The sequence below is a fragment of the Dufourea novaeangliae genome, unplaced genomic scaffold, assembly GCF_001272555.1.
Source record: "Dufourea novaeangliae isolate 0120121106 unplaced genomic scaffold, ASM127255v1 scaffold115, whole genome shotgun sequence".
Classification (NCBI taxonomy): domain Eukaryota; kingdom Metazoa; phylum Arthropoda; class Insecta; order Hymenoptera; family Halictidae; genus Dufourea; species Dufourea novaeangliae.
In genome coordinates this window covers 410,611-434,235 of record NW_015373998.1, presented here as the reverse complement: position 1 = coordinate 434,235, position 23,625 = coordinate 410,611, and the positions used below count along the sequence as shown (strand labels likewise).

Here is a 23,625-nt window from a genome sequence, read left to right as displayed (position 1 = left end):
TAACATATTTATTATGAAACCAATTTATTTAGCACAATGCACAACAAAAAAATTTCAAATTAAAAAATTACAAATACTTTGATGAGTAGCTTTTACTGTAACAAATGTCTCATGATTTATGATAAAATGTATATATTTACAAAATATACTTTGAATGAAATTATAATAGTACGTTCAGGAGTATATAAAATCTTATCTAAAAAGGTTGAAACTATTTATAAAAGTTTCTTGTTAAAATTGGTTTACAATTATAAATATACATGTGTATCTATAAAAGCGTCATAAAGTATTAGGTCGACGCAATCGAAACAAAAGAGAACATCCTGCAAAATTATGGATAAATAAATTTAGAAAACCACAACTCAAATATTATAAATCGTAATTACAATTTGTATTTAACATTTTAATTGCTACACGTTTAGGTTACCTATCAATCGAGCAACATCGTGTCTTTCGTCTAGCGAAGAATCCTACAAATGATACATAGGTAATTGTATATTGGTATATAACCTAAATAATACATCTTAACCAAAGAAATTTCATGTGTAGTATAAATTTTTATATCGATTAGTACTTCAATTGATGTTCGATTTATTTAACTAAGCCCATTTTTTTCGCTTCCACTTCGTAAATTAATAACCTCCACATCTTGACTACAAACACTTCTGCTTCTTCGTCCAATACCTAAAATATGTACATTACCACATTAAAGGACTAGAAATATATTATGTTAAACTGCCCAATTTTAAATATAAAAATTAAGTACCATCTGTACATCGTCAAGTATACCCTGAGGTGAACTGCCGGCCATTACTTTACTACAGATAAAATCCACCAGCGTAGGTTCAGGTTCTCCAATATATTCGATAATCTTCTTATTAATCCATGGCCTTATCCTCTTTTCCATTAACGTCTGAACAAATAAACAAGTCATTAGAAATATACATGTAATGAACACATGTAACACATAAGTCCTATCCCGAAATGCACTAAAAATGTAACTTACATTATCTATTACGGCCCAATCAAGTTGGTATCCGAATAAAGCGTTTTTGTCTGTAGGAATCTTATCAATAAGGGACTTAATGTGCTTTCTTTTCTCTTCTTGACTCTTTGTACTTTCTTCTTTTCCAGGTTTACTTGCTTCCTCGGTCGATTTTTTCTTTTTGTCTTCACCGTAATCTGAAATAGAATGAACCTTACATTTGTATTTTACTTCAACGAAAAATAGATTGATATCTCTGATCAACGTCCAAACGAAATGTACCTAAAGGAACTAGTTTCCGTTTCTTCGCGTTATTAGCACCGTCGTCGTCGTCGTCATTATTAAATACGTCCTTGACGTCGATTCGACCTTTCTTTCTTGTTTGATTCGGTTGTTGTGAGTTCGCAGTGACAACCGTGCTCGGACTAGCTGGAGTTTTGTTACCAACACCGTGATCACTGCCACGATTACCACCACTTCCCATAGCAAACGGTACAAAGTTGCCTAAAATTAGACAGATATAATATACGAGTGAAAAATGCGTTATTACACCAGTAAAAGAAACCGTTGTTTCTTTACTCACTACTGCTCGTTTTCTCTGGTTCACTAACAAGAGACATACGAGAATCTTCATCTATCGTAGGTGGAATGGACTGAGTTGATGGTGTTGCTGCTTGATGAGAAGGTGACGATCTTGTGCCCTTTACGCTATCTCTATCCGTCTCTACAACTTCTTCATTTTCTTCGCCCTCGTGATGATGATTCTGATGATGACGATGATGCCTTCGATGATGATGATGATGTCGCGGTGGTGTTCTCGATGGTGCTTCCGACTGGGATGCATCATCAAATTGCACACACTCGTCACTGTCACTCTCTATAGGCTCAGTTTCTATGGGTGGCATAACTTCCTTTTCCTTTTTCACTACTTTCTCGTCTTCTTCGTCAATTATTGTAATTACTGGTTTAGGCTTGTACTGTTCCTCCCTTTCAGCTTTTAACTGAAACAAAATAAGCATTCGTACATCATATTCCATAATAAATTTTTATAATTTTTCTTTTTGTCTATAGACAATTCCAACTAATGTTTACTGTTAGTCTTACATTATTATTGTATGCAGACGATACATCATTCATCGTCGAATAAAAATGATTATACATATAATTATTAGGTAATTTGAGTTTTTAATCAGAATTTCGTGACACCGTACGAACTTGAAGTATCATAAAAAATACATGGTACGCCTTGAAACACATTTTGATTAACAATCCGCAATCACCGCGTCAACAATATGTACAGGGTATCCGTTTATCTGCCAAGTACTGCTTGTACGAAGCGATGTATAAACACTTGTATAAATTTTCAATTCCTCAGCAACACACGTGAGATTTTATGAAGATCCACGCAGAAAAATAAAAATTTTTTAGTGGGATTAGTCAACAAAATTGTTTGAATTGTATATGAACATATTCCTTTAACATCCTCTTGGAGTTTTGATCTCTTCTCGACAATTTCTATAGAACAGATGGGGATTTTATGGGCACGCTTTGTATGGTAGCGATTAAATATACTTTACCCTTTCAAATTCTGCCGCTGGATCCGGATGAGAAGCATCGGCATAAAGTTTATCGCGTAGACGTTGAAGCTCCTGACGCTCAGCACAACGATCCCGCGAATCGGCTTCCGCTTCAAGGGCTCTTTCTTCCAAACGACGCGACAGCTCTTTGCCTTTGTAGTATTTAGCGTCGTCCCTATCGTCGTCGTAATCCTCAAGGAATTCTTTCAACCGTTTCGCCTCCCTCTCCCGTGCTTCTCGTTTCGCTCGACGTTTTTCCGCTTCCTTTTCATATTCCTTTTGTTTACGGCGTTCTCGTGTCTCCCATGCTCTCAAACGTTCTTGATAGGCTGCCTCCTTCTCCCGTGCTCTTCTATCATTTTTCTTCCTTTCTTTGGCTTCTTCCTCCTCCTCCCTTTCACGCATAATTTCTCTTTCGGTTTTCCTTGCCTCTTCCCTTTCACGTTCTCTTTCACGTTCCCTGTCTCGTTCCCGTTCTCTTTCTCTTTCCCGTTCTCTGTCTCTCTCGCGTTCACGTTCACGCTCCCTTTCACGATCACGATCTCTTTCGCGTTCCCTTTCTCGATCTCGGTCCCGATCTCTGTCTCGATCACGATCTCTGTCGTTTCTTTGACGATCCCTGTCTCGTTCTTTGGACCTTGGCAAACAAAAGTATTGTATATAATGATTTACATGTTTTATCAAACAACTTGTATGAATATACAGTACAGTATCGGTACCTGGACTTCGATCGTCTTTTATCCCTTCTACTACTTCCTGTACTACTACTACGACCCTTGTGAGACGTTGGACTACCGGGATCACCATCTTGGTCGTCTTTAGTATTGCTTCCGTCCCGCCTGTCTCGCCGCTCCTTTTCACGCTTCTCCCGTTCCTCTTTCTCCACTGCTTCTTTCTTCCGTTTCACTTGGGCCTTCTCCTCCTCCTGCTTCTATAAAACACAAAATCGGAGAAACAGGTGAGATCGAATAGTCGAAGCAAGGCGTATCAGGCTGTGATAATAAAACGCAAAAACTAGCAATCGTATTCACCTGAGTTATGAAAATAAAAGGGTTGAGAAAATGGTTACTGTAAGTGTAAAGTTAGTTAATGTATGTAAAAAGTAGGGATAATATACCATTTACACTATACAGTGCATTATCCTTTTTTTTATATAAAGTCAAAACAAATATCCTCATAATATACAGATATGTATATATACGTACACATTAATAAGATATGAAATATTTCATATTGAATATTCGCATCGGTAATACACATTGTTTGAAAAATACTATACAGTTTTTTTTTGTTGATCAATACTGAAACATGGAACATATATATATATTGTTTTGTGCTGTACCCCCGTAAGGTGACGAACTCTTATTGCTCAGAACTTAAATGTCTTACAAAAAAAAGTTTTCTTTTTGTTTTTTTTTCTTTCAATTCTCGTCAAAAACTTATTATATAAAAGTTGCTGTTTAAATTTTCTATGAACAGTTTTAATACTTAATGCCACCGATATTGCAGTATTTAACGATTACTAGTTGCACAAAAATTAATCACATGTCAAATATCATAATTCTGTTCATCTCAATGAGGTATACTCACTCCACTGGAGCATGCTCGGTCAGCAGCATCTTACACGAAATCTTGTTTACATATCAATTACCTAAGTGCAGGTATAAATTTTGGAAACAAGCATAAGAAATTTCTTAAGCTCTACTTAAACTAAAAATACCTTAATACTAACAGATGCATCGTAGAGGCCACCCAATGTACTTACAACATTGCAAATGTGCCTGTAAATCAATAGTGTCTAAAGCTATGTAAGTCTAAGAGTCGAAAAGGGGTGAATATTTAGATTTCTTGTCAATATTCAATAATTATTAGAAAGTATTATACCAATCAGAAGCGGAGTCATCACGAAGAAGGGATTCCCACCAAAACATCATTCACTTTTGCCAAGAAACTGTCACACGTCTGTCAACATTGTTTTCTTCTGGCTATGCAGCTGATGCAGCAAACTGTTGGATATCAAATGCACAATAGTTTGCCCACCCTTATCGTCCCGTATTATCAACGTAACGTCTTAGAAATAAATTAATATGGTTCATCCTTATTCGATATAATAATAACAGTAATGGGTTACTGTTTGGAGTCCGATGCAATGTAGACTTCGGCTAAACAATATTTCAGCGAATATTTTTTCTCTAATCCATTCGTGAAAAGTATTATTAAAAACTAAGGGATGAATAAAAATAATAACATACTCGTTTCATAAAAATGATACTGAAAAACATATCTTTACTTATCCGACTGTGGCTTCTGAAAGTTTCATAATCGCTCCTCCATACAATAACCCATACTCTTTTAAACTAATAAGGATAGAGTAACTGAGTGCATAAAAATAGATGCACGTATGAGGAGAAAACAGACTGTTGAAACATGAAATATCAGTGGTCATAGGTATTTCAGATGGGCAGTTCACTAACAAAACTACAAGAACCGAATGGTTGTGTTGGCTCATGGTTGTGGAGTTTACTCACGGTGTGAAGTTGACTTGGTCAGTCAGTGTGGTGGTACCGGAGAATGGAGGAGCGCGCACCTAGGTACTACATGTCTGATCGAGACGCTGACAGAAGCTGTTTACACAAAATAAAGACAACAACTGAACAGTCGCCATTGTGATGACAAAATCATTTCATTGTGTGTAGGATTCAGAAAGTCTCGATCCTATCAATAATCTATCTAAAAGTATATTATAAAGTATGTCAGCGTCAAATTTCTTTGATCAAAATAATAATCATTTACCAATCCTAGACAGTGTGTAAAAACAATACGAATGGTAATTTACTGATCTTCTATATACAAGTACTAGACTGCTAGACTGTAGTTGAAATAAAATTATATTGTAATAACATACAACATTTTGCTCTAAAAAAAAATAAAATAATAGACAAGTAAATAATACAAATACTTTAAAACGACTTTATATTAATCTTAGAAATATGCGTTGAGCAAATATGAAGCCTTTTTATATACGAATAAAACTTTTTTCACTTATATTCTCTTATATTTTATTTTAGTACTACATGAGATATTGATTATTCCATTTAAGAAAAATACATTCTGTAAAGACTCGTTCTATAAAATGTTTTCTCTATAAAGAAACTCATGAAAAATACACCTGTATAATAATACTAGGTGCTAGCAGTTTAGTACGCATAAGTATAGAAGCGGATAAAGAAATTTGATTATAGAGAGTAAATTATATTCAATATACAATAGTACAGTGCTATTAGTAACGAAGAATTATTTGCGACGAGACAAGAAAATGGAGTTCCAAGAGACAAATTTATTGGCTACATGGATGTCAGCACGTTGTAGAGTTATGAGATTCTCCCGTCTTAAGATTGCACATTTCTTGTTTTTTCATGTTTTGTTGGTTGGATATACTCTGACTTACCGACGAGGCTGCAGCTGCCTGCGAAAATACGAGGGATGTGCTGTGATTGACTCCCTTCAGAGCCAATGAGTGAGTGAAAGAGTGGTCCCCACACACAGCATTCCTAGGCGTGTGCGTTTGCTGTGTGCGACGCACGCTGCCTGTTATTATAATTATAGCAACGAGTCACGGCTCCAATTATTTAGAGCTAACATAGCACACACGCACTTTATCACAAAATACTTAAAAACTATACTTTATAACTATACACATGTAATCCTCTTTTGCCTGCCCAAATGTATTATTTCATGTTCTACATATATGTTGAGAATTTAATTGACAATCGTTCGACATCAATTGCAGATATAAACGCAATATCGTTTATTATATTGCTTCGATTATGAACACAATTGTGCGTCGTGTGCAAATAATTACCAATTTTTACTCGATCAAAGTATAATCGTTCAACAAGTCAGACGTGAGTTATAAATTTACTGAAGATACATTTTGAATAAAGACAAAAGGTGATATGAATTTTCTTAATTCAATATAAATATTATGCGAGAATTTTTGTTTAAATCCAAAAATAAAATTTAGACATGACCATTCTCTAATATATTGGTACTTTCTTCTACTTTGTAGAAAGAATAACTTTGCTTTTTCTTTAGACAAATAAATGAAACAATAAGTTTGTTCTAATGTTCTGTGAAGATACTAAAATAAATACTACAACGTATTACAAACATATTCTCGATTAAATTTTGATAATGTAACATCTGTATGATTTATCTGTCAGCACTTGAATATGAAACCATATGAAAATAAAAACAACATAAAACAATGAAATATTAGAACTTTCTGTAAAATATCATCTCTTGCAAGATATACTTAAAAAACACTATTAACTGCATTGAACTTCATATGCACAGAACATATTATACAAATCAGTTTAGAAAAAAATTTTAGAAGATTATACTTTTTTATAATATATCACAGAATAATGTTTATAATGCTTCGTAAAAATTTCACATGATTGATGACAACTGTTCTGTAATATTTCTTGACATCTGTAAACCTAAATTTTTCCAAATTCTATACCCAATCCTATCAGACCACGACTCATAATACCTTCTATGATTTTGGTATATCACATCCGACAATATGACCAAAAAGAAGGACAAAAAAATAGGTGTGATATAAGAAGAAGAATGTTAAAATAAATGTAAAAATAATTACCTTCATGACCTCCCTGAATTTGCCAATTTCTCGTGTAATCAAGTCTCTTTTACTTTCTTCTATTTCCGCGTCGTCTAAGTTCAAGGATTTCGCAACCATTTTTGTTTGATGTTCCTCTATCATATACAATTAAAGAAACGCTTTATTAGTTTTGTAATTTAATTGCGTAAAACTTCGTACCAGAATAAAGATATTACCAGGAGCAACTTGAGCCATTTCCAAATCAGCAGCATGCTCGGCTATGATTTGATTTATGCGGGCCAATGCATCTGCGTCCACTACTCTCATACCTTCATCCATGTAATCTTCGCCTTCTTCTCCTTCAGCTCCTTCGGTAGACGTTTCATCTTGCAATGGTGACTGTCCCCCTCTCAATTTTTTCCTTCTTTCCGCTAAAGTAAACCAAAACAATGTAGGAGTAATAAACTTATTGAGATTCCAAGGCTTTTGTATTCTTAAATTTACCTTTAAATTGATCCAAGACAACTTTAGCTTTTGCATCAACCTTCACAACAAGTTTCTTTGTGCCTATTTCCATGTCATGAAGTAATCTAACTGCTCTAAGACCTGCATCAGGGCCTGCGTATTCACAAAATCCAAATGCTTGGACTCTCTTCCATGAAAGGACATGGCCACATGCACCCAGAATATGTCGAATCATCACATCAGGTGCTCTGTCCATAATGTTACCAATAAACACAGTAACTGGTGGACCAGACTCCCTCTCGCGTCGACGACTATTATCGTGACGATTCTGGTTACGTGCATACCGAACAGCTGGAGCTGAGGTCTGCATCGCAGATACGGGTGTTGGAATCATCTATGTTTTATAAATGGTAGGTTTCTTAATAATGCACATCTCTACTCATGCAGAATCCAGAATCTCCCCTCCCCCTAATAGCACATTAGTTTGTTTCTTCACGTTTTATTACATTTTATTAAAATATGACATCATGCAAGTACCAATTACAAAAAAAAGGAAAACAAATATTTGTGTCAGCAACATGACCATTAAAAAATTATCGTTTCACCCGTGGATAGTGGGTCTACTTAAAATAGTATAAACTCCACTGTACACTGATAATCTATACACAAGTTATTAGAAACATTGCACAAAACAACTGCATAAGCATACATGAAAATTGGTGACTGACATTATTGATAGCATATATTTTGATAAGCTACATATCAGATTCATATTATTTATTACTGAACACATTAATTAGCTTCCGTCGAACTGTTTATACCAGAGAATACATGCTCTTCCTCTTTATTTTCTTTTTAATGTAAATAAAAGTATGTTACTTGCGAACATAATTAGTTTTAATGAGGTATCTTATGTAAAGCTTTTTAATTAATGCACACTGAATGATAACGTGCAGCAAAGATTTTTAATTATATTTATACTTGTTATCAATTAAATAAAACACAAAAGGTAAAAACAAAAATAAAAGAAAAATATTCCAAAGTACTAAAAGGATACTAATGGTATCATATAAAAGAATTTTACTTTGTATTATACATTTTGTATTGTATTAAATAAACATGAGAATACAAATGATAATAATGTACAATAAAACTTTAATGATGGAGAAATACTGTATATTGTGCTATATATGTAGCAATATTTAACAAGTGCAAAAGATATCTGAGAAAAAATTAAAAAATTCTCGAACAACATATAAAAACAGACATGCTGAAAATATTGAAACAATAAATTTATTATTTACTTACATGTGCCATAGGCATTACACCACCTATGATTGGCGGAGGTGCACCAACCATATAAGGCATAGGTGGCATGCCTGGTATTCCCATTGGAGGTTGGCCAGGATAAGACATTTCTTATTTTGATTAGTACTATGGCAGTGCTTTCACTAAAAAGTATAAAATAACAAATCAATTTGATATATACGTAATATATACGAAATATATTAATATTGATGAGTACACAATATTATCTGTGTATGCGCGCGCGCGCGCGCGTGTGTGTGTGTGTGTGTGTGTGTGTTTTTTTTTGTAAAAACGTACATTATTATTCAGATGTGTTTTTATTACAAATATTTATATATTGATATGTATCTAATACCCATATCCACAAATGCATAATATATTGCCAAGTACATTACCAGAGACAAAACACTGAAAAAAATGTTAAAAGCTTATTAATTGCTATTAAATAGTTAATGAATTAGTAGTGAAATACCTGAATTCATTTACAAATATTGGAATTAAATAGAGAATTGAATCTTCCATTTCAGTCTTATTATATTGAAAAATAAATTGTACTTTATTTAGTTATTCATTCATGCTGTAAATGCATAAAATCTATAGCCTATAATGAGGTTAAATGTTCTTGAATGTCACGTATATTATAAAACCTGAAGTCTACCAAAAACTAACAATAACTGGAAACAGTTTTATTAACACTGCTATGGACTAACAGGTTATTATAAGCAATCAAATGCATATTAGTATGTCAGGGTAATATGTCTACAGAGTACAAATCTTTTAACACACGTACAATACTAAAAATCTTCAGTGGAGAAATTTAAATTAAAAATATCACATACAATTTCTTACAAATATTTACCAAATAATAACCTTTTACATGTTAACATTCTGTTCAACTGCAGCCTACTGACATGTAATTAAATACCACATATCAGCTCAGTGTTTCATTAATTTTTACATATAAATACTCAATTTAACTATTTAACGTGTAAATTATTGAACACGTAGATTTCAGAAAACGTGAACAAGTTTCTCTTAATAATACATAGTTACAGATACCAGACAAGACATTAATGGATGCTTTGGTATTTCTAACCGTTAAATGATTTCAACAAAGAACTAATTTTATACTTACATAATATATTTGAAAATAGAAGCAATGCCTGGATCATCGTTTTAAAAATCTATGTCATTTTATTCAGACTGCAAAGCTGATGGAACGTTTTACTAAATACACAAACTCAAACTTCCACTTTCACAATGTTTCAGCTGGCAATCACTTCTTTTCGTCCATTACGGCTTCACGCGCTGTTCATTTCTAGAAGGCTATGGTTGATGGTATACTTCCCGTGTGTTCATCAATACATCATAAAGACACCAAATACTGAACTATATATTTCAACAAATAAAAGGTTTCAAACGAATACTTTTACAAATTATGGATAATGAACTAATATCTAAATACCTGTGTATACAGTAAAAGCAAATACACATAATAATATCATAAAAATATTTCAGTATTGTTCAATCAAGTTACAGAAGAACCCGTCATAACAAAATCACCTGTTCCTGTTTCTATTCATTTTCAAAGACCTGTTTCTATTAATTTGTAAAGACCTGTTTCCATCAATTTGAAAAATCAATCTTTTACAAAGTTAGGATTGATTATTATCTACTAATTCAAAGATAGTGTAATTTGGTGAAATTTCTTGCTATTTAAAAATGCGGAGACTTAGTACGGTTTCAAATAATAAAAAATAGAAGTCATATGCTTACACCTATCGTAAGTAGTTAAGTATTAACCGCATGCTTACGATATAAGAATCGTAACACGCACGTCATGAAATAAAATACTATTTATTTTCACCACGCTGATGATTGAACTCGTCATTTCACCACCCTCATCTCAGCCACGAAGGAAAAGCTTCCAATTGAGAACACAATAGAAGTAGGACTGCCCTGGGGTCGAGTGACCTCCAGTCCATCCTACAATAATATTCCGCGGATACTCATCTATAAAGAATATGAAATATTATGTGAACTTAAAAAATTCATTAAATGGCATTCAATTCTTAACAATTTATGATACCGAAGATATCTTTTTATAAAAAAAATATATTCTAACGCATAAACAATCTGATACTACATTATTCGTTATAACCAATCACAATATGGTTCTAATGGAAAGAGTTCCCATACAAAAAAAGGTCTACATTGTCTGATGAAAATAATATTATTGACTCAACGATGTAACCGTACAAACATAAATGACAAATCAAGAAGAAACAAGATTGATCACTGTAATAAATTTCATGAAATGGCAGGCAGTGTAATGTATTCTTAAAATGAGTGAGGTGAATTTCATGGGGGATTGATAGAATTTAAAAATACAAAAAACAAATATTGTGAATTACGGAAGATACCAATGTTTAGAACAATGTGTGTAATCATCTACAATGTCCTTTGATCTTTTTTCCGAGGCATAAGAGCTAGAATGAGGCAGTATTTTGTGCTTTTTATTACTAGTTAACTATTTTGGTTGAAAGTGGGATATGGAATCTTGAAAATTAGGTTTTTCTAGTATAGTTCGATTAAAGGAGAGACAAAGCTGTATTAAAAAGCATTCTTACAAATTGTACGTAAAATGCCTGTGAAAATATAAAACATGATCTGAATAATTCTTATAAAACGTCAACGTAATTTATATTTATTGAATAACCCCATTTTTTAAAAATTTGGAACAATATCATTTATCACTCCATAATACCGGTCGTTGACATCTGAGAAGCTAATGTTTACAATGTGTTAAACAATCATGCGTAAAATGAATTTTAGTTTCCCCTTAAATAGAAAAATAAATATTTATTGAAGTTACACCATGTAAGTACTGTACTACGTTTTCGAGTTTATTGCTGTTATTACGTTATAGTGAAGTTAATTAATTACTGTGTAAGTTTGCATGAATTAGATTATAACTCCATTTGATTAATAAAATAAACAAATTATGAAGTTGCATGTATACAATGTAAAAGTACATTATTCACAATATATATTATATTTAAATACCATTGTTTAAAAAAAAGTGTGTTATAATTTTTTGAATGTTTATAAACCTTTACATCGTTTGTGACATTCTTTATGGTCCAATATGATTTCTCTTTTTAATTTGAATACACTTTCATTTGCTAATTAAATAGTAAACAATATGTGTTTTTAAAGCTATTATATAATACAATACAAAAAGTATATAATAAAATATTGAGAAGATATAAAACTTGTTTCATAATTATACACAAAGAATTTTATATTTATTATTTGTACTGAATTAACAATGATATGTTTTAGTATCCAATTAAAGGTAATGGAATATTATGTTTTATGTAAATGACTATATAGTGATAATGGCACCAAAACGAGCCGAAGAAATTCATGTTAAAAGAGTAGCAGCTTTAGGTTGTAAGTTACCTGATCAATTACCAGATGGAGAAATATTAACAGATATTACACAAAATAAATGGAAACTAGGACAAGCAATAGGATATGGTGGATTTGGTGATGTATATTTAGGTATCTACTTTGTACATATATTTTCTATTGCTAGTATTAGGGTAAATCATAAGTTCATATTGAATTTAATTATAAAGTATGCAGAAATATAGATAACAAAGGAATATACTAAAATACTATCGAGTCAGGTATATGCACAGGAGAAATGATCAATATTATTTGATTAAGATAATCAATTGATAAAGGAAAATGATATAATCTTAATAAAAACTCATGACTCGTTGTAATAACTCAAAATTATAATGAGCAAAAAGAAAAACCATATTTGTTTTTCGGGTAAAAATTATTTCTGAATTGATAGTATATCTAATGTATGAATAGATACTTACAGATTTCTTTCAGTTTTTTCATTTATTTAAAGAAAAATGTGTTTAACTTATTTGAGATATGCTTGAAATATTTCATTCATAATTTGTACTTTTGTCTGCATTTCTAAATTTTCTCTTATTTTTTTATTGCAGCATCAAAGGACATTGATGCTCCAGTAAGATCTGATGCAAAGTATGTTATAAAAATTGAACCACATAATAATGGCCCACTATTTGTGGAAATGAATTTCTACATAAGGGCAGCTCGTAAAGAAATGAGTAAGTAATTAACTTGTATGTAATATGTACCATGTATATTTTGTTTGTATCTGTTTGTAATTATATATGTATTTCTGTAATTATTGTATAATTAATTATAGTTGAAAACTGGTGTAAATCACAAGGAAAAAGACGAATAGGTGTACCAACATATGAAGGATCAGGCTCTCATATATATGGAGGGCAAAAGTACAGATTTTTAGTGATTCCAAGATATGGTATAGATATCGGAAAATTGTTCTTATCAAATGGACGACAATTACCAATGAAACTTGTTAACAGGCTAACTGTTCAAATGGTATTTCAGAAATTTTTTATTGAACTTGAAGTACTAACATTTCATACAATTCATATTTTGTTTCTCTTTTTATAGTTGGATGTACTTGAATATATTCATAGTCGAGGATATGCTCATGCAGACATTAAAGGATCAAATATTTTATTATCTTTGTGCAAAGAAGGCGAAAATTCCAAAAAATCACAAGCATACTTAGTCGATTATGGTTTAGCATATCGTTTTCGTACAGGATCAGGTGTTCATAAGCCATTTGTTCATGATGAAAGAAGGGCGCACGAAGGAACATTAGAATTTACATCCAGAGATGCACATCATGGAAGTAAGTTTTGGAAACATCTTACAAAACTGTTTCATACTGTTATTTTGCGTATTGCTTCGTTACAAATACATTTTGTTTCAGCACATTCAAGAAGAGGGGATTTAGAAACATTAGGTTATAATGTACTACAATGGTTGTGTGGTAGATTACCATGGGAGAAAGAAGATAATAGTGTATCGTCAACAATGGATCCAGATGAAGTTCATGCACAAAAAGAGATTTTGTTTTCAAATTTACCATTATTTATGGATAAATGTTTTCCTAGTAAGAGAAAACCGCCACCTGGTGAGTTAGAAGCTTTTTACAAAAATTGAAAAATCTTTTCAATATTTATTTTATTCAGTTCGAGAGTACAGAAAGTATTTCTTTAAATATAATAATAAACAAACCATTGTTTTAGCAAATATTCAAAAAAATGTAAGCATTAATATTATTACTTTTTTACCAGCCGCCATTGTGGAATACATAAAATACATTGCCGAATTAGGATTTGAAACAAAACCTAATTATTCCTATTTGCGTAGACTGTTTCAATCTGGTCACAAGCAGAAAAATGATGTTCCTACATGTTTATATCGTGTAAGAGAATCTAACGAAAATATTTCCTTTCCTGTGTCTTTCAAACGACCATATTTGAGAGAAAGAAAACCCTGTAGACCCGTTAATGGCGAGGTAAATTCTAAATTTCATTGTTTAGTCATTATTAAAGGTGTCACAATATTATAAATAATAGTAATCGTGATTATTTTTATAATAGATTCGTATTACGCGAAATACACAATCTAAACGGCCAGTCGATAGAAAAGAATTTTGTTGGGAGGCAGTATTAGCATTACATCCTGATAAGTTAGCAAAAGTTACTGTCCAGCCTCCATCTTCACCACTCACACCACCACCATCTCCACCACCTCCATCTTTACCCACATACGCTATGTTGAATGTAATTCAAAGGATGAAAGAAAAACAATCGAGCACATTTCGACATAGAGCGGTGTCAAAATCAACAGAGTAAGTATGATAATTAATCTTTCAAAATCATAATATCTCAATGCCTTAAATGTACTTAAAAATCATATTTTCTTACAAACAGGGATCTTAAAGCAAAGTGGATGACTCCAGCTATGGAACAAATAGTTCAGTCGAGGAAAAAGACTTCAGCACCGCCACTTCCTTTATCGAAATCATCGCCGCGTTTGACACGTTCACGAGTGGCTCAATTGAAACGTAAGAGACTCTTTTATGTCTATTGACGCAGATTATATTTATTCGATAGTTATTGTATTTTATAAAACATGTAGATTCTAATCGTATCGCATTCATCCATAGGACTCGGGAATAAGAAACCCTACAAGAACATGCAAACTAACAAGAGAAGAAGATTGTCATAAGTAGGACTGATTTTTTTTTACTGTTATTTCAGTTTTCATTCCTTGGACATTGGAAGCACCAGCAAGTTATTTAATTGAAGGGTGTATAATTAAGTATTATTCTCGATTAGTCTATTTAGATTTTGTAAGAATATACCCTTAATGTTCCTCTAAAAAGGATAAATTTCTGGCAATGTCTCAGGTGTTTGTGCGCCCGCTTTTGTAAGACTGCTTTATCATCATGATTTGTGGTTTAACAAATTATATTATTAATATAAGATTTTTTTTAACAATTGTATAGCGAACAAATAATTACGAACAGTAAGTAGTTTTAGAAATTACACTGCTTCCTCTTAGAAATATAATTTCAGTGTATCTGAAATATGATTCGTTCATGAACAGTATCGAAATATCACTACTTCCGGGAATACAGAACGTGTAAGTATTTCATAACGAATTGTCGTGGTGAACGTACGATCTGCATATTAGACTAGGGATACATTTTAATCGATTTTAAGACTTACTAATTTTTCAGAATGACTACTGAAAATAGTGATTTATATAAATTACATCAGAATTTAATTTCTGTATTAAAATACTGTACATATGACCTTGAAAATGTTTAAAACGTGTTCAATTTGTTTTATCGTCGTAATTATCTTATAACTTTTTTGTTTATACTTTAAATATTATGTTATGTTTCTACGAAAATGACGCAATTATTTAATTACAATTATTCAAGTGACAGTTTCTAGTTTTCATAACAGGAAAATATGAAATTGATATATTAGAAAAAATTATGTAAATGCTTTCTTAATGTCAAATTATATATTCAATCATAGAACTCATAAACATTGCCGGTAATATGAAAAAGTAGTTCATTTCGGCAATATATAATGAAAAGTAGTAAAATGTGTGTAAAAATAAGTGGCATTCGTAAGCTGTTGTCTCACTCTCAACAGACCAGTATTGAGCCATTAATTGCTTATATATATATATATATTATTAAAATGCAATAGCTTACGTTTGTTTTTATATTTACAAATTAGTATCTACAAGAATGAGTGTGTAGTGTAACTAAAAGGAATGATATTTCAATTCATTTCTAGATTTTGTATGCGAAATAATTAAAAAGCACATATTTAAAAGTCCATATTTTATGCTTACTATATTTTACAATACATCATTAATATTATCTCATCTTGTTTTAGTATAACTTAATGTAGTTTATATCAATCCGAGATGTTATATTTGCAAAAGATAGTTACATTAAACTCAGCTGATCATTGTACATATTTACTTAAAATACACATAAATGAAAGTGATTTATTTACAGTAGGTTTGTAATGATGTATTTGTATTTTCTTAAGTTACATGTACCTGTGCCACAAAAGCAATGTTGTTAAAGACTTAAAATTGTATTGCAATTCAATAAATACACATGCATTTGTATTTTCTTCCATAATGTTATGTTGTTTATAAAATTTCATTAATATAATTAAAATGTGACTTTCCTTCGGATAAGTATACTTTTATATAATAGCAATTAAAAACATTATTGTTGTGTTATTGACACATTATTTTTCATTCCATTAAAATAGAAATGCATAAATATTCATTAACAGCACTGCATATAAGACTAAATTATTGAATTACTTGTAACACAATTATCAAGGAGAATCATAACTCAATTTATTTCTCATATTTTATTATATTACAGTTATATGAAAAATAGAAGTGTAAGTTTATAGTATTAATATATAACAAGAACAATGAGTATTTATTCAATGTAAAATAAAATGATGTTAATATGCTTTAGTAAATTTGTGTAATATTATACATTTGAACAAATATAATAATGAATTGAATATGATTGCTTAAAAATCGAATTTTTTAATGCATTAAGGAATAATTGTTAAAAAAAAATATTAGCGTCAAATAAATTGTAAGACATTTTTCAAAACTTTCAATATAAAATCAGATAATTATAGTTTAATAATTTATCTAAAATATTATTACAGACTCCGTTTATTTCTTAATCTTTAAAAGTCTCAAGATAAAATAAATTCAATAAAATTTAGCTTGAAATTGATAGCATATAAAATTAAAATAATAGGTTGATGCATGAAATTAATAAATTATTAATAGATAATAATAACATGTTTCAATTTTATAACAGTTGTTTGCATATTTCTACGTTAATTCATAGAAGCGCAATTCCTTTATTGTATATTGTATTATTTAAATACATGTATGTATATTATTGTATATAGCGCCATTTGATACCAAGGATATCAAGGAACGCGGAATTTAACAGCTGCAACGCTAGGAATAACCAATAACAGCAGTAAATAAATGCAACCACGCCCGTGAAGTTTCTTTTTGTGCATTTCAATCAATTCAATACATATGTTTCTGACACATCGCAAGTTTTTATTGAACTGTTCAAGTACTTAGAGATGGCAAAAAGTAATATAAGGCACGACTGTCATATCCTGAAAAACAATAAAATACAATATACAATTAACCTTGTTCTTTCATCTAAAATATATACAGTGTAGTGACATCACTCGTCGTTCATTGACTCATATAAGCATGAGCTATTCTTAAAGCATGTTTCATTTTAAATCTTGTACTTAAATAGTAAAGTTGATAATAAACATATTGTAGAAATTGTATTGTATATTCATACGATTCAGAATGATACTTTTATTGTTAATTTTTTATTTACGTACACATGTGCTTAGTCAAAAATACGAGGGTTGTTTTCGAAGCTCCGTATTGGATCCCGATTTGCCAACCCTTATATTAAATCGTGCTAGCATACCAGCAGAATGCATCAAAGAATGTCGTTCACGTTATTATATGTAAGTTATATAATTTTATTTTTTAATAATACCATTATCTAATATTATTTGTTAGTAGAATAACACAACAATAATAATGTAAACATTTTTTATAAATTCTTCACTAGGTTTGCTGGATTGATGAATGGTCAACAATGTTTTTGTGGTAGTAATTATGGAAGAAAAGGTATATCAACTTCTTGCACCCTTCCCTGCACTGCAGATCCAAATAATTATTGTGGCAGTCAAGAAGCAATGAGTATATATTCTACAGGTCAAAAAGGTATACTTATTGAACATTGCTATAAAGGGTCACTAAGTTTTTTATATTTATAGATTTATATGAATAAACACATATTCTCTTTAGGTCCAAGTCCACCAAGAGGAGCACAAATAATTCACAGTAGATCTACTGGTTTAGAAATTACATGGGAACCACCAAATATATCTAATGGAAATATTATACTTTATACTCTAAGAGCAGTAGTTATCGAAACACATGCTTCTGATTTATTACCAGTTGTGGAAAGTCAAGTGCAAGGTGGTTCTTCGAATAATACTATTTTACAAGGTTTACAGCCAGGAACCAAATATAATGTATCTATTGTTGCCACAAATACTCAAGGAAACAGTGAACCTGCATATATTTCAGGATGGACATTAATTGCTCCGCCTAATAAACCAAATATACCAAAAGTGATAGAACAAACAAGTACTACTATAACTGTTCTACTCTCAGAAGGATCTAGTGAATATGGGCCTGTTAATGCATATCAAGTGTTTGTTGTTCAACCCAGTATAATACCTCCATCAGGTCCCAGTGTTACATACTATAATTATGAAAAATCAATGGAGCTGGGTTTAGGATATTATATTACAGGAGAATTTGAATCGTCTGAATTTTATAAATTTAAAAAATTTACAGTCGGAGATGGCAAAATGATTGGAGGATATTACAATGCACCTTTGAATTCTCAAATGACCCCTCGAATAGGCTTAGCAGCGATTTCTAGATTTCAGAGGGAAGTACAGTTTGCTTATTCAGACTCTGTTACCAATATGAAAAGTTATGGCATAAATCAAAGTAATGAAATGGATGCAATAACAATTGTACTTTGCGTTGCAATTGGTATCTTAGGAGCACTATTAATAGCTTCAGTAGTATTGTACTTTGCGTTACGACGACGTCATGAGAAGTTTCGTATGACAAAACTACCGGAACAACAAGAACTCACATTACAAGGACCACTATATGAAGTGGACAATTTAGCGTATATTCCGGAAGATGTACCTGAAAGGATCAATCACTATCAGGAACTAAAAAATAAAGTATGGACTATACCGCAGAATGCATTAACAATTAATGACACTATAATACGTAGAGGAAGATTTGGTACTGTTCACACAGGTACAATCGAAAAAGATGGCAAATCCTTCACTGTAGCGGTACATAATATAGCTGACAGATTACTAAAAGCATCCGACAAAAGGAGTATGTTAAGAGAGTTGGATATTTGTATCAGAGCATCTCCAATGAAGTACCTTGCAGATCTTGTAGGAACTTGTGAAACACAAGACACTTTATACGTTGTCCTGGAAATGCCAACTCAGACGTTAAAAAGTCAATTGCTAGCTGCAAGGTCTGGAAATATATTTCCAGTTAATCAGATATTACTTATTGGGTCTATGGTGGCATCTGCTTTGCAGCATCTTGAAAATTGCAAAATTGTACATGATCATCTGTGTGCTCGTAGCATAGGTATTTGCAATGATTGGACGCCTAAACTGACAGGCCATGGTATTTCCAAATACGCGTTAGAAGATCTAAAGTATACTCGGTGGACAGCCGTTGAATGTTTTGGTAATAGAAAGAAACACATATCAGGTGTAATTTGGGCATTTGGTGTGCTTTTATGGGAAATGCTCAGTATGGGTGGTACACCTTATTCTAATCTGACACTAGACAGTGAAGTAGAAGAAGCAGTTGAACGAGGAATAAGATTACCACAGTTATTAGATACTCCCGATCCACTTTATGAAGTCATGTTATCTTGCTGGCACACTGATAGTCAAGAAAGACCAACATTTGCTGAACTTACAAGATTGGTAAATGTTCCTTTTAATTATTTCATTTTCAATATAAAATACTTTTTCATTATACATACTCTATCATGTTTTATATTTTTAGGACACGTTAAGCATTTGTCCCATCACAGCAATTACAGAATCATATGTTCCAGAATTAGAATTAAATTGACATCATCAATGAGCAAGTGCTTGTATTTCAATTATATCTACATAATATTTATTAAGTGTTGTATATAGTCATCTTATGTATGTTAGGTATTAGTAGATATTATTTTTTACTTTGTGCAGTTACCATTGCAATTTTTTTGCTATATTTTATACCTTTATTTTTTATATTTGTTTTGAAACCGAAATGTAAGGCAATTATTGCTGGTAACATTATCCGTCCGCAGGTTTAGAATAAGATTGAAGAAATACGATTTTTCGAAAAATAACTTTCTATTTAATGACAAAGATATTCTAAAGGAGTGATAAAGGATACGTTACAAATATAGGAATAATCAGAAATTTGAATGCAGTTTTTAAATAATTTTGTACCATGACTATATTACAAAACAAAGTACTTATTAATGTTATATTTCATAAAGTTTTATTACTAAATAATAATACGATTGTAGCCATTTAGATATAGTCATTGCAAAATAATAACAAATTATTTCAGGCATTTTTAAATAGATATTTCTTGATGTACAGTATCATTTTGGTACATTGTATGATAATAATTATATAAATGGATTTACTGATTTTATCATTGTATATGTATATACATCATTACTATGTAATTTGAATAGTAATGATTGAATTTATGTATTTACGACAGCTTTTCTTAAGAAATTACTTATAAGAAACTAGGATGATCTCATTCTTTACATATGCATATAGTACATGGACTATCAGTATTCATTGTGAATTTATTATTCTGTACTTATGTTTAACTATGTGTTCTACATTGTAAAACGTTTTGATATTGTATAATGTATTTGCGTTTGACATTGTATCTAGTATTAAAGAGAAATACTTTAAGATACATACATAGGTCTTATTAAACCAACATATTTTTGCACAAATTATGAGATCTGTTCCTTAGGTTTTACCTAATTATTATACAATTTAGTATAAATAGAAAAATTGAACTGAAACATGCAACTCTTTTTTGTAAGTACAATGCAACACAATAATCATTTGCTTACATACACAGAATACAAATAAATTCTCTTTAAACAGTTTCTTCTAAATCTCTTTAAAAAGTTCTTTTAAAATATTGTTAGAAAAGTTTTATAAATACATAATGATCCGTAATTTATATAATAACATCTTATATCATTGTAATTCATTAGTATAAAGATAAAATAAACAATTTATCATTTACATACATATGATATATTCACGATAACCGCCGTTCTCAGTGTCTTGTCTATTATAAATCGTCCCAAAATTCAAACGTGTCCCGGATTTCCGGCACTCTGCTGATCTTTGTTATCTATGACGCTGCAAAATGACCAAGAACTAACCAAGAATAGAGACCCTCTAACTCTAACCAAGAAAAACTGGGGAGATGTACCACCGTGGTTGCATTTGTATGATTTGGGCAAATATTGTTTGACGTTTCTTAAATGTTGTATAAGTGTATTAGATGCAATAAATTAATTACAAAACAAAAAATTAATTTAATTACAGACTGTAGTAATTAAATTTAATTACAGACAAATACAGAAAATATGAAAAATTATGTTTGTGCCATCATAACACACGGTCATCATACCGATATTGCTTTGAAAATCTATAGGTAAAAAAATAAAAAATTTTTAACGTAATAATTTGTATAATTTTATTTGAACAAGTATTTTTCATTCACAATAATTTTAAGATATTAAATTGTTTACATATTTTTTCAGTAATCGTATATTATTGATTATTACGCATTTTAAGAAATTTGGTTCCTTGGTATCAGTAACTCGAGGACCTATATTGCAGCAGTTTGGTGGTAGTTATAATTCTATAAAGTAAGTAACTTAATGAATATTGTAAAATATCTATATTTTTCCTATTTATTTATTGCATATAACAATTAATGTAAATGTTTCATTTAGGGTTGTATTTGGAAGAGATGATATCGAAGTTGCTGCAGCTGCCAAATTCATAGCTGAACAAATTACTCCAGATAAACCATTATTAGTTTCAATATCTCTAAAAGATTATGATTCAGATACTTTAAAAGCCATTGCTGCAGCTATAAATGAAATAAAGCCGTGGTGATGTTGTAACATAAAGATGCAATTATGACTTTAATTTTTGGTCAATTAGTCATTGGCCCACCTGGGAGTGGGAAAACTACATACTGTCATGCTATGGCAAAATTTTTGGAGAAACTGGGTAGAAAAGTAGCTGTTATTAATATAGGTAAAAACTGATATTGAAACTATTGACATAGGTAGCAACTATAGAAATATTTTACCTTTATCCTTATTTTTTTACAGATCCAGCAAATGAAAACATGGAATATAAACCAACAGTTGATATATCCGAATTAATAAAACACGAAGAAGTAATGTCACATTATAGACTTGGACCAAATGGAGCTCTTGTTTATTGCATGGAATTCTTAGAAGCTAATATAAAATGGCTAATTACAAAAGTTTTAAATTTAAAAGATTATTATATCATTATTGACTGTCCAGGGCAGGTGTGTACATATAAGTTCTATTTTAATCCTACTGACATTATACTTCAATTTTTATTAACAGGTTGAGTTATATACACATCACAACTCAATTAGTGTAATTGCTGAAAAATTAGGACAAAATTTAGTCAGGCTATGCAGTGTGCATCTTGTAGATTCTCACCATTGTAGTGATGCTGGTACCTATCAATTCTATTTACTACTGTTGTGTTCTGAACATTGTTACAGAAAAATATATATTTACAAAGATAATATTACATACTAATGATATTTCGGATTGTAGGTAAATATTTATCATCCATAATTCTTTGTACAACAACCATGTTAAAGCTAGGTTTACCTCATGTTAACGTTATGACAAAGTTTGACGAAATGAAAAAGTTTAGTCATTGTCTAGATTTCAATGTAGATTTTTATACTGAAGTACTTGATCTAAACTATTTATTGGATAAATTGGATGAAAACCCATTTACATCAAAGTGAGCCTCCTTTCTGCACATTTTCATAGCAGTTATAGTCTCATTATTTTTAATATAGGAAAGTTCTCCAATTTTTTCTAGATACAAAAAACTAAATGCAGCTTTTGTGTCACTGATAGAAGATTACAGTCTTGTCAGTTTTATACCACTGGATGTTTCTAATCAAGCACTGTTACTGCAAGTAAAAAATGTAGTAGATAAGGCTAATGGTTATATCTTTGGTGGAAACGAACCTCAAGATGTTCAAACCCTACTTGCGTGTGCTGTTGGAGCAGTAAATGAAACTGAAAAACTGTCTACAATAGATTCATATTTCGAATAAAGATCTGTTTTGTAAAAATAAAATAATGTAACTTATATTATTTATGTATACCTTATTATACTTCAAACTATTTAGGGATATGATTAGTTACATTTTTAAATGCAATACAAAAA

The 23,625-nt window shown here is 31.0% G+C and overlaps 4 protein-coding genes across 4 annotated transcripts; 3 read left to right on the top strand and 1 right to left on the bottom strand.

The window, feature by feature from the left end:
* Positions 1-391: 391 nt before the first annotated feature.
* Positions 392-10,253, bottom strand: LOC107188090 (RNA-binding protein 25). The gene is made up of 12 exons (XM_015576336.1): positions 10,095-10,253; positions 8,960-9,102; positions 7,691-8,045; positions 7,423-7,617; positions 7,226-7,341; positions 3,282-3,493; positions 2,563-3,199; positions 1,569-1,986; positions 1,268-1,489; positions 1,007-1,182; positions 767-913; positions 392-684 (listed from the first exon to the last, which is right to left on the bottom strand). Exons 2-12 carry the CDS (start codon positions 9,065-9,067, stop codon positions 592-594), a joined length of 2,679 nt encoding a protein of 892 aa, XP_015431822.1. The 5' UTR covers positions 9,068-9,102; positions 10,095-10,253; the 3' UTR covers positions 392-591.
* A 2,054-nt stretch (positions 10,254-12,307) lies between these two features.
* On the top strand, positions 12,308-15,232 carry LOC107188115 (serine/threonine-protein kinase VRK1-like). Its single transcript, XM_015576362.1, has 9 exons — positions 12,308-12,526; positions 12,988-13,113; positions 13,215-13,411; positions 13,487-13,730; positions 13,812-14,015; positions 14,179-14,402; positions 14,488-14,738; positions 14,821-14,954; positions 15,057-15,232. The coding sequence occupies exons 1-9, from the start codon at positions 12,331-12,333 to the stop codon at positions 15,116-15,118; spliced, it is 1,638 nt and encodes a 545-aa protein (XP_015431848.1). The 5' UTR covers positions 12,308-12,330; the 3' UTR covers positions 15,119-15,232.
* Positions 15,233-17,797: 2,565 nt separating this feature from the next.
* Positions 17,798-20,200, top strand: LOC107188072 (putative tyrosine-protein kinase Wsck). Its single transcript, XM_015576316.1, has 4 exons — positions 17,798-17,964; positions 18,072-18,226; positions 18,311-20,049; positions 20,132-20,200. The coding sequence occupies exons 1-4, from the start codon at positions 17,798-17,800 to the stop codon at positions 20,198-20,200; spliced, it is 2,130 nt and encodes a 709-aa protein (XP_015431802.1).
* Positions 20,201-22,267: 2,067 nt separating this feature from the next.
* Positions 22,268-23,530, top strand: LOC107188132 (GPN-loop GTPase 2). The gene is made up of 5 exons (XM_015576382.1): positions 22,268-22,431; positions 22,509-22,714; positions 22,776-22,890; positions 22,995-23,190; positions 23,272-23,530. Exons 1-5 carry the CDS (start codon positions 22,311-22,313, stop codon positions 23,510-23,512), a joined length of 879 nt encoding a protein of 292 aa, XP_015431868.1. The 5' UTR covers positions 22,268-22,310; the 3' UTR covers positions 23,513-23,530.
* Positions 23,531-23,625: the final 95 nt, after the last annotated feature.

Excerpts from the sequence above, each read along its gene's own strand:
- LOC107188132 (XM_015576382.1), top strand. The coding sequence starts at position 22,311 with ATGACTTTAATTTTTGGTCAATTAGTCATTGGCCCACCTGGGAGTGGG. Across the intron at positions 22,715-22,775 it reads TTATTGACTGTCCAGGGCAG|GTTGAGTTATATACACATCA; the intron begins GTGTGTACATAT and ends TTTTATTAACAG. Across the intron at positions 23,191-23,271 it reads GAAAACCCATTTACATCAAA|ATACAAAAAACTAAATGCAG; the intron begins GTGAGCCTCCTT and ends AATTTTTTCTAG.
- LOC107188115 (XM_015576362.1), top strand. The coding sequence starts at position 12,331 with ATGTTTTATGTAAATGACTATATAGTGATAATGGCACCAAAACGAGCC. Across the intron at positions 13,114-13,214 it reads GGCAGCTCGTAAAGAAATGA|TTGAAAACTGGTGTAAATCA; the intron begins GTAAGTAATTAA and ends AATTAATTATAG. Across the intron at positions 13,731-13,811 it reads CAGAGATGCACATCATGGAA|CACATTCAAGAAGAGGGGAT; the intron begins GTAAGTTTTGGA and ends ATTTTGTTTCAG.
- LOC107188090 (XM_015576336.1), bottom strand. The coding sequence starts at position 9,067 with ATGTCTTATCCTGGCCAACCTCCAATGGGAATACCAGGCATGCCACCT. Across the intron at positions 8,046-8,959 it reads GTGTAATGCCTATGGCACAT|ATGATTCCAACACCCGTATC; the intron begins GTAAGTAAATAA and ends TATAAAACATAG. Across the intron at positions 7,342-7,422 it reads AATGGCTCAAGTTGCTCCTG|AGGAACATCAAACAAAAATG; the intron begins GTAATATCTTTA and ends TGTATATGATAG.
- LOC107188072 (XM_015576316.1), top strand. The coding sequence starts at position 17,798 with ATGATACTTTTATTGTTAATTTTTTATTTACGTACACATGTGCTTAGT. Across the intron at positions 17,965-18,071 it reads TGTCGTTCACGTTATTATAT|GTTTGCTGGATTGATGAATG; the intron begins GTAAGTTATATA and ends ATTCTTCACTAG. Across the intron at positions 20,050-20,131 it reads TTGCTGAACTTACAAGATTG|GACACGTTAAGCATTTGTCC; the intron begins GTAAATGTTCCT and ends TTATATTTTTAG.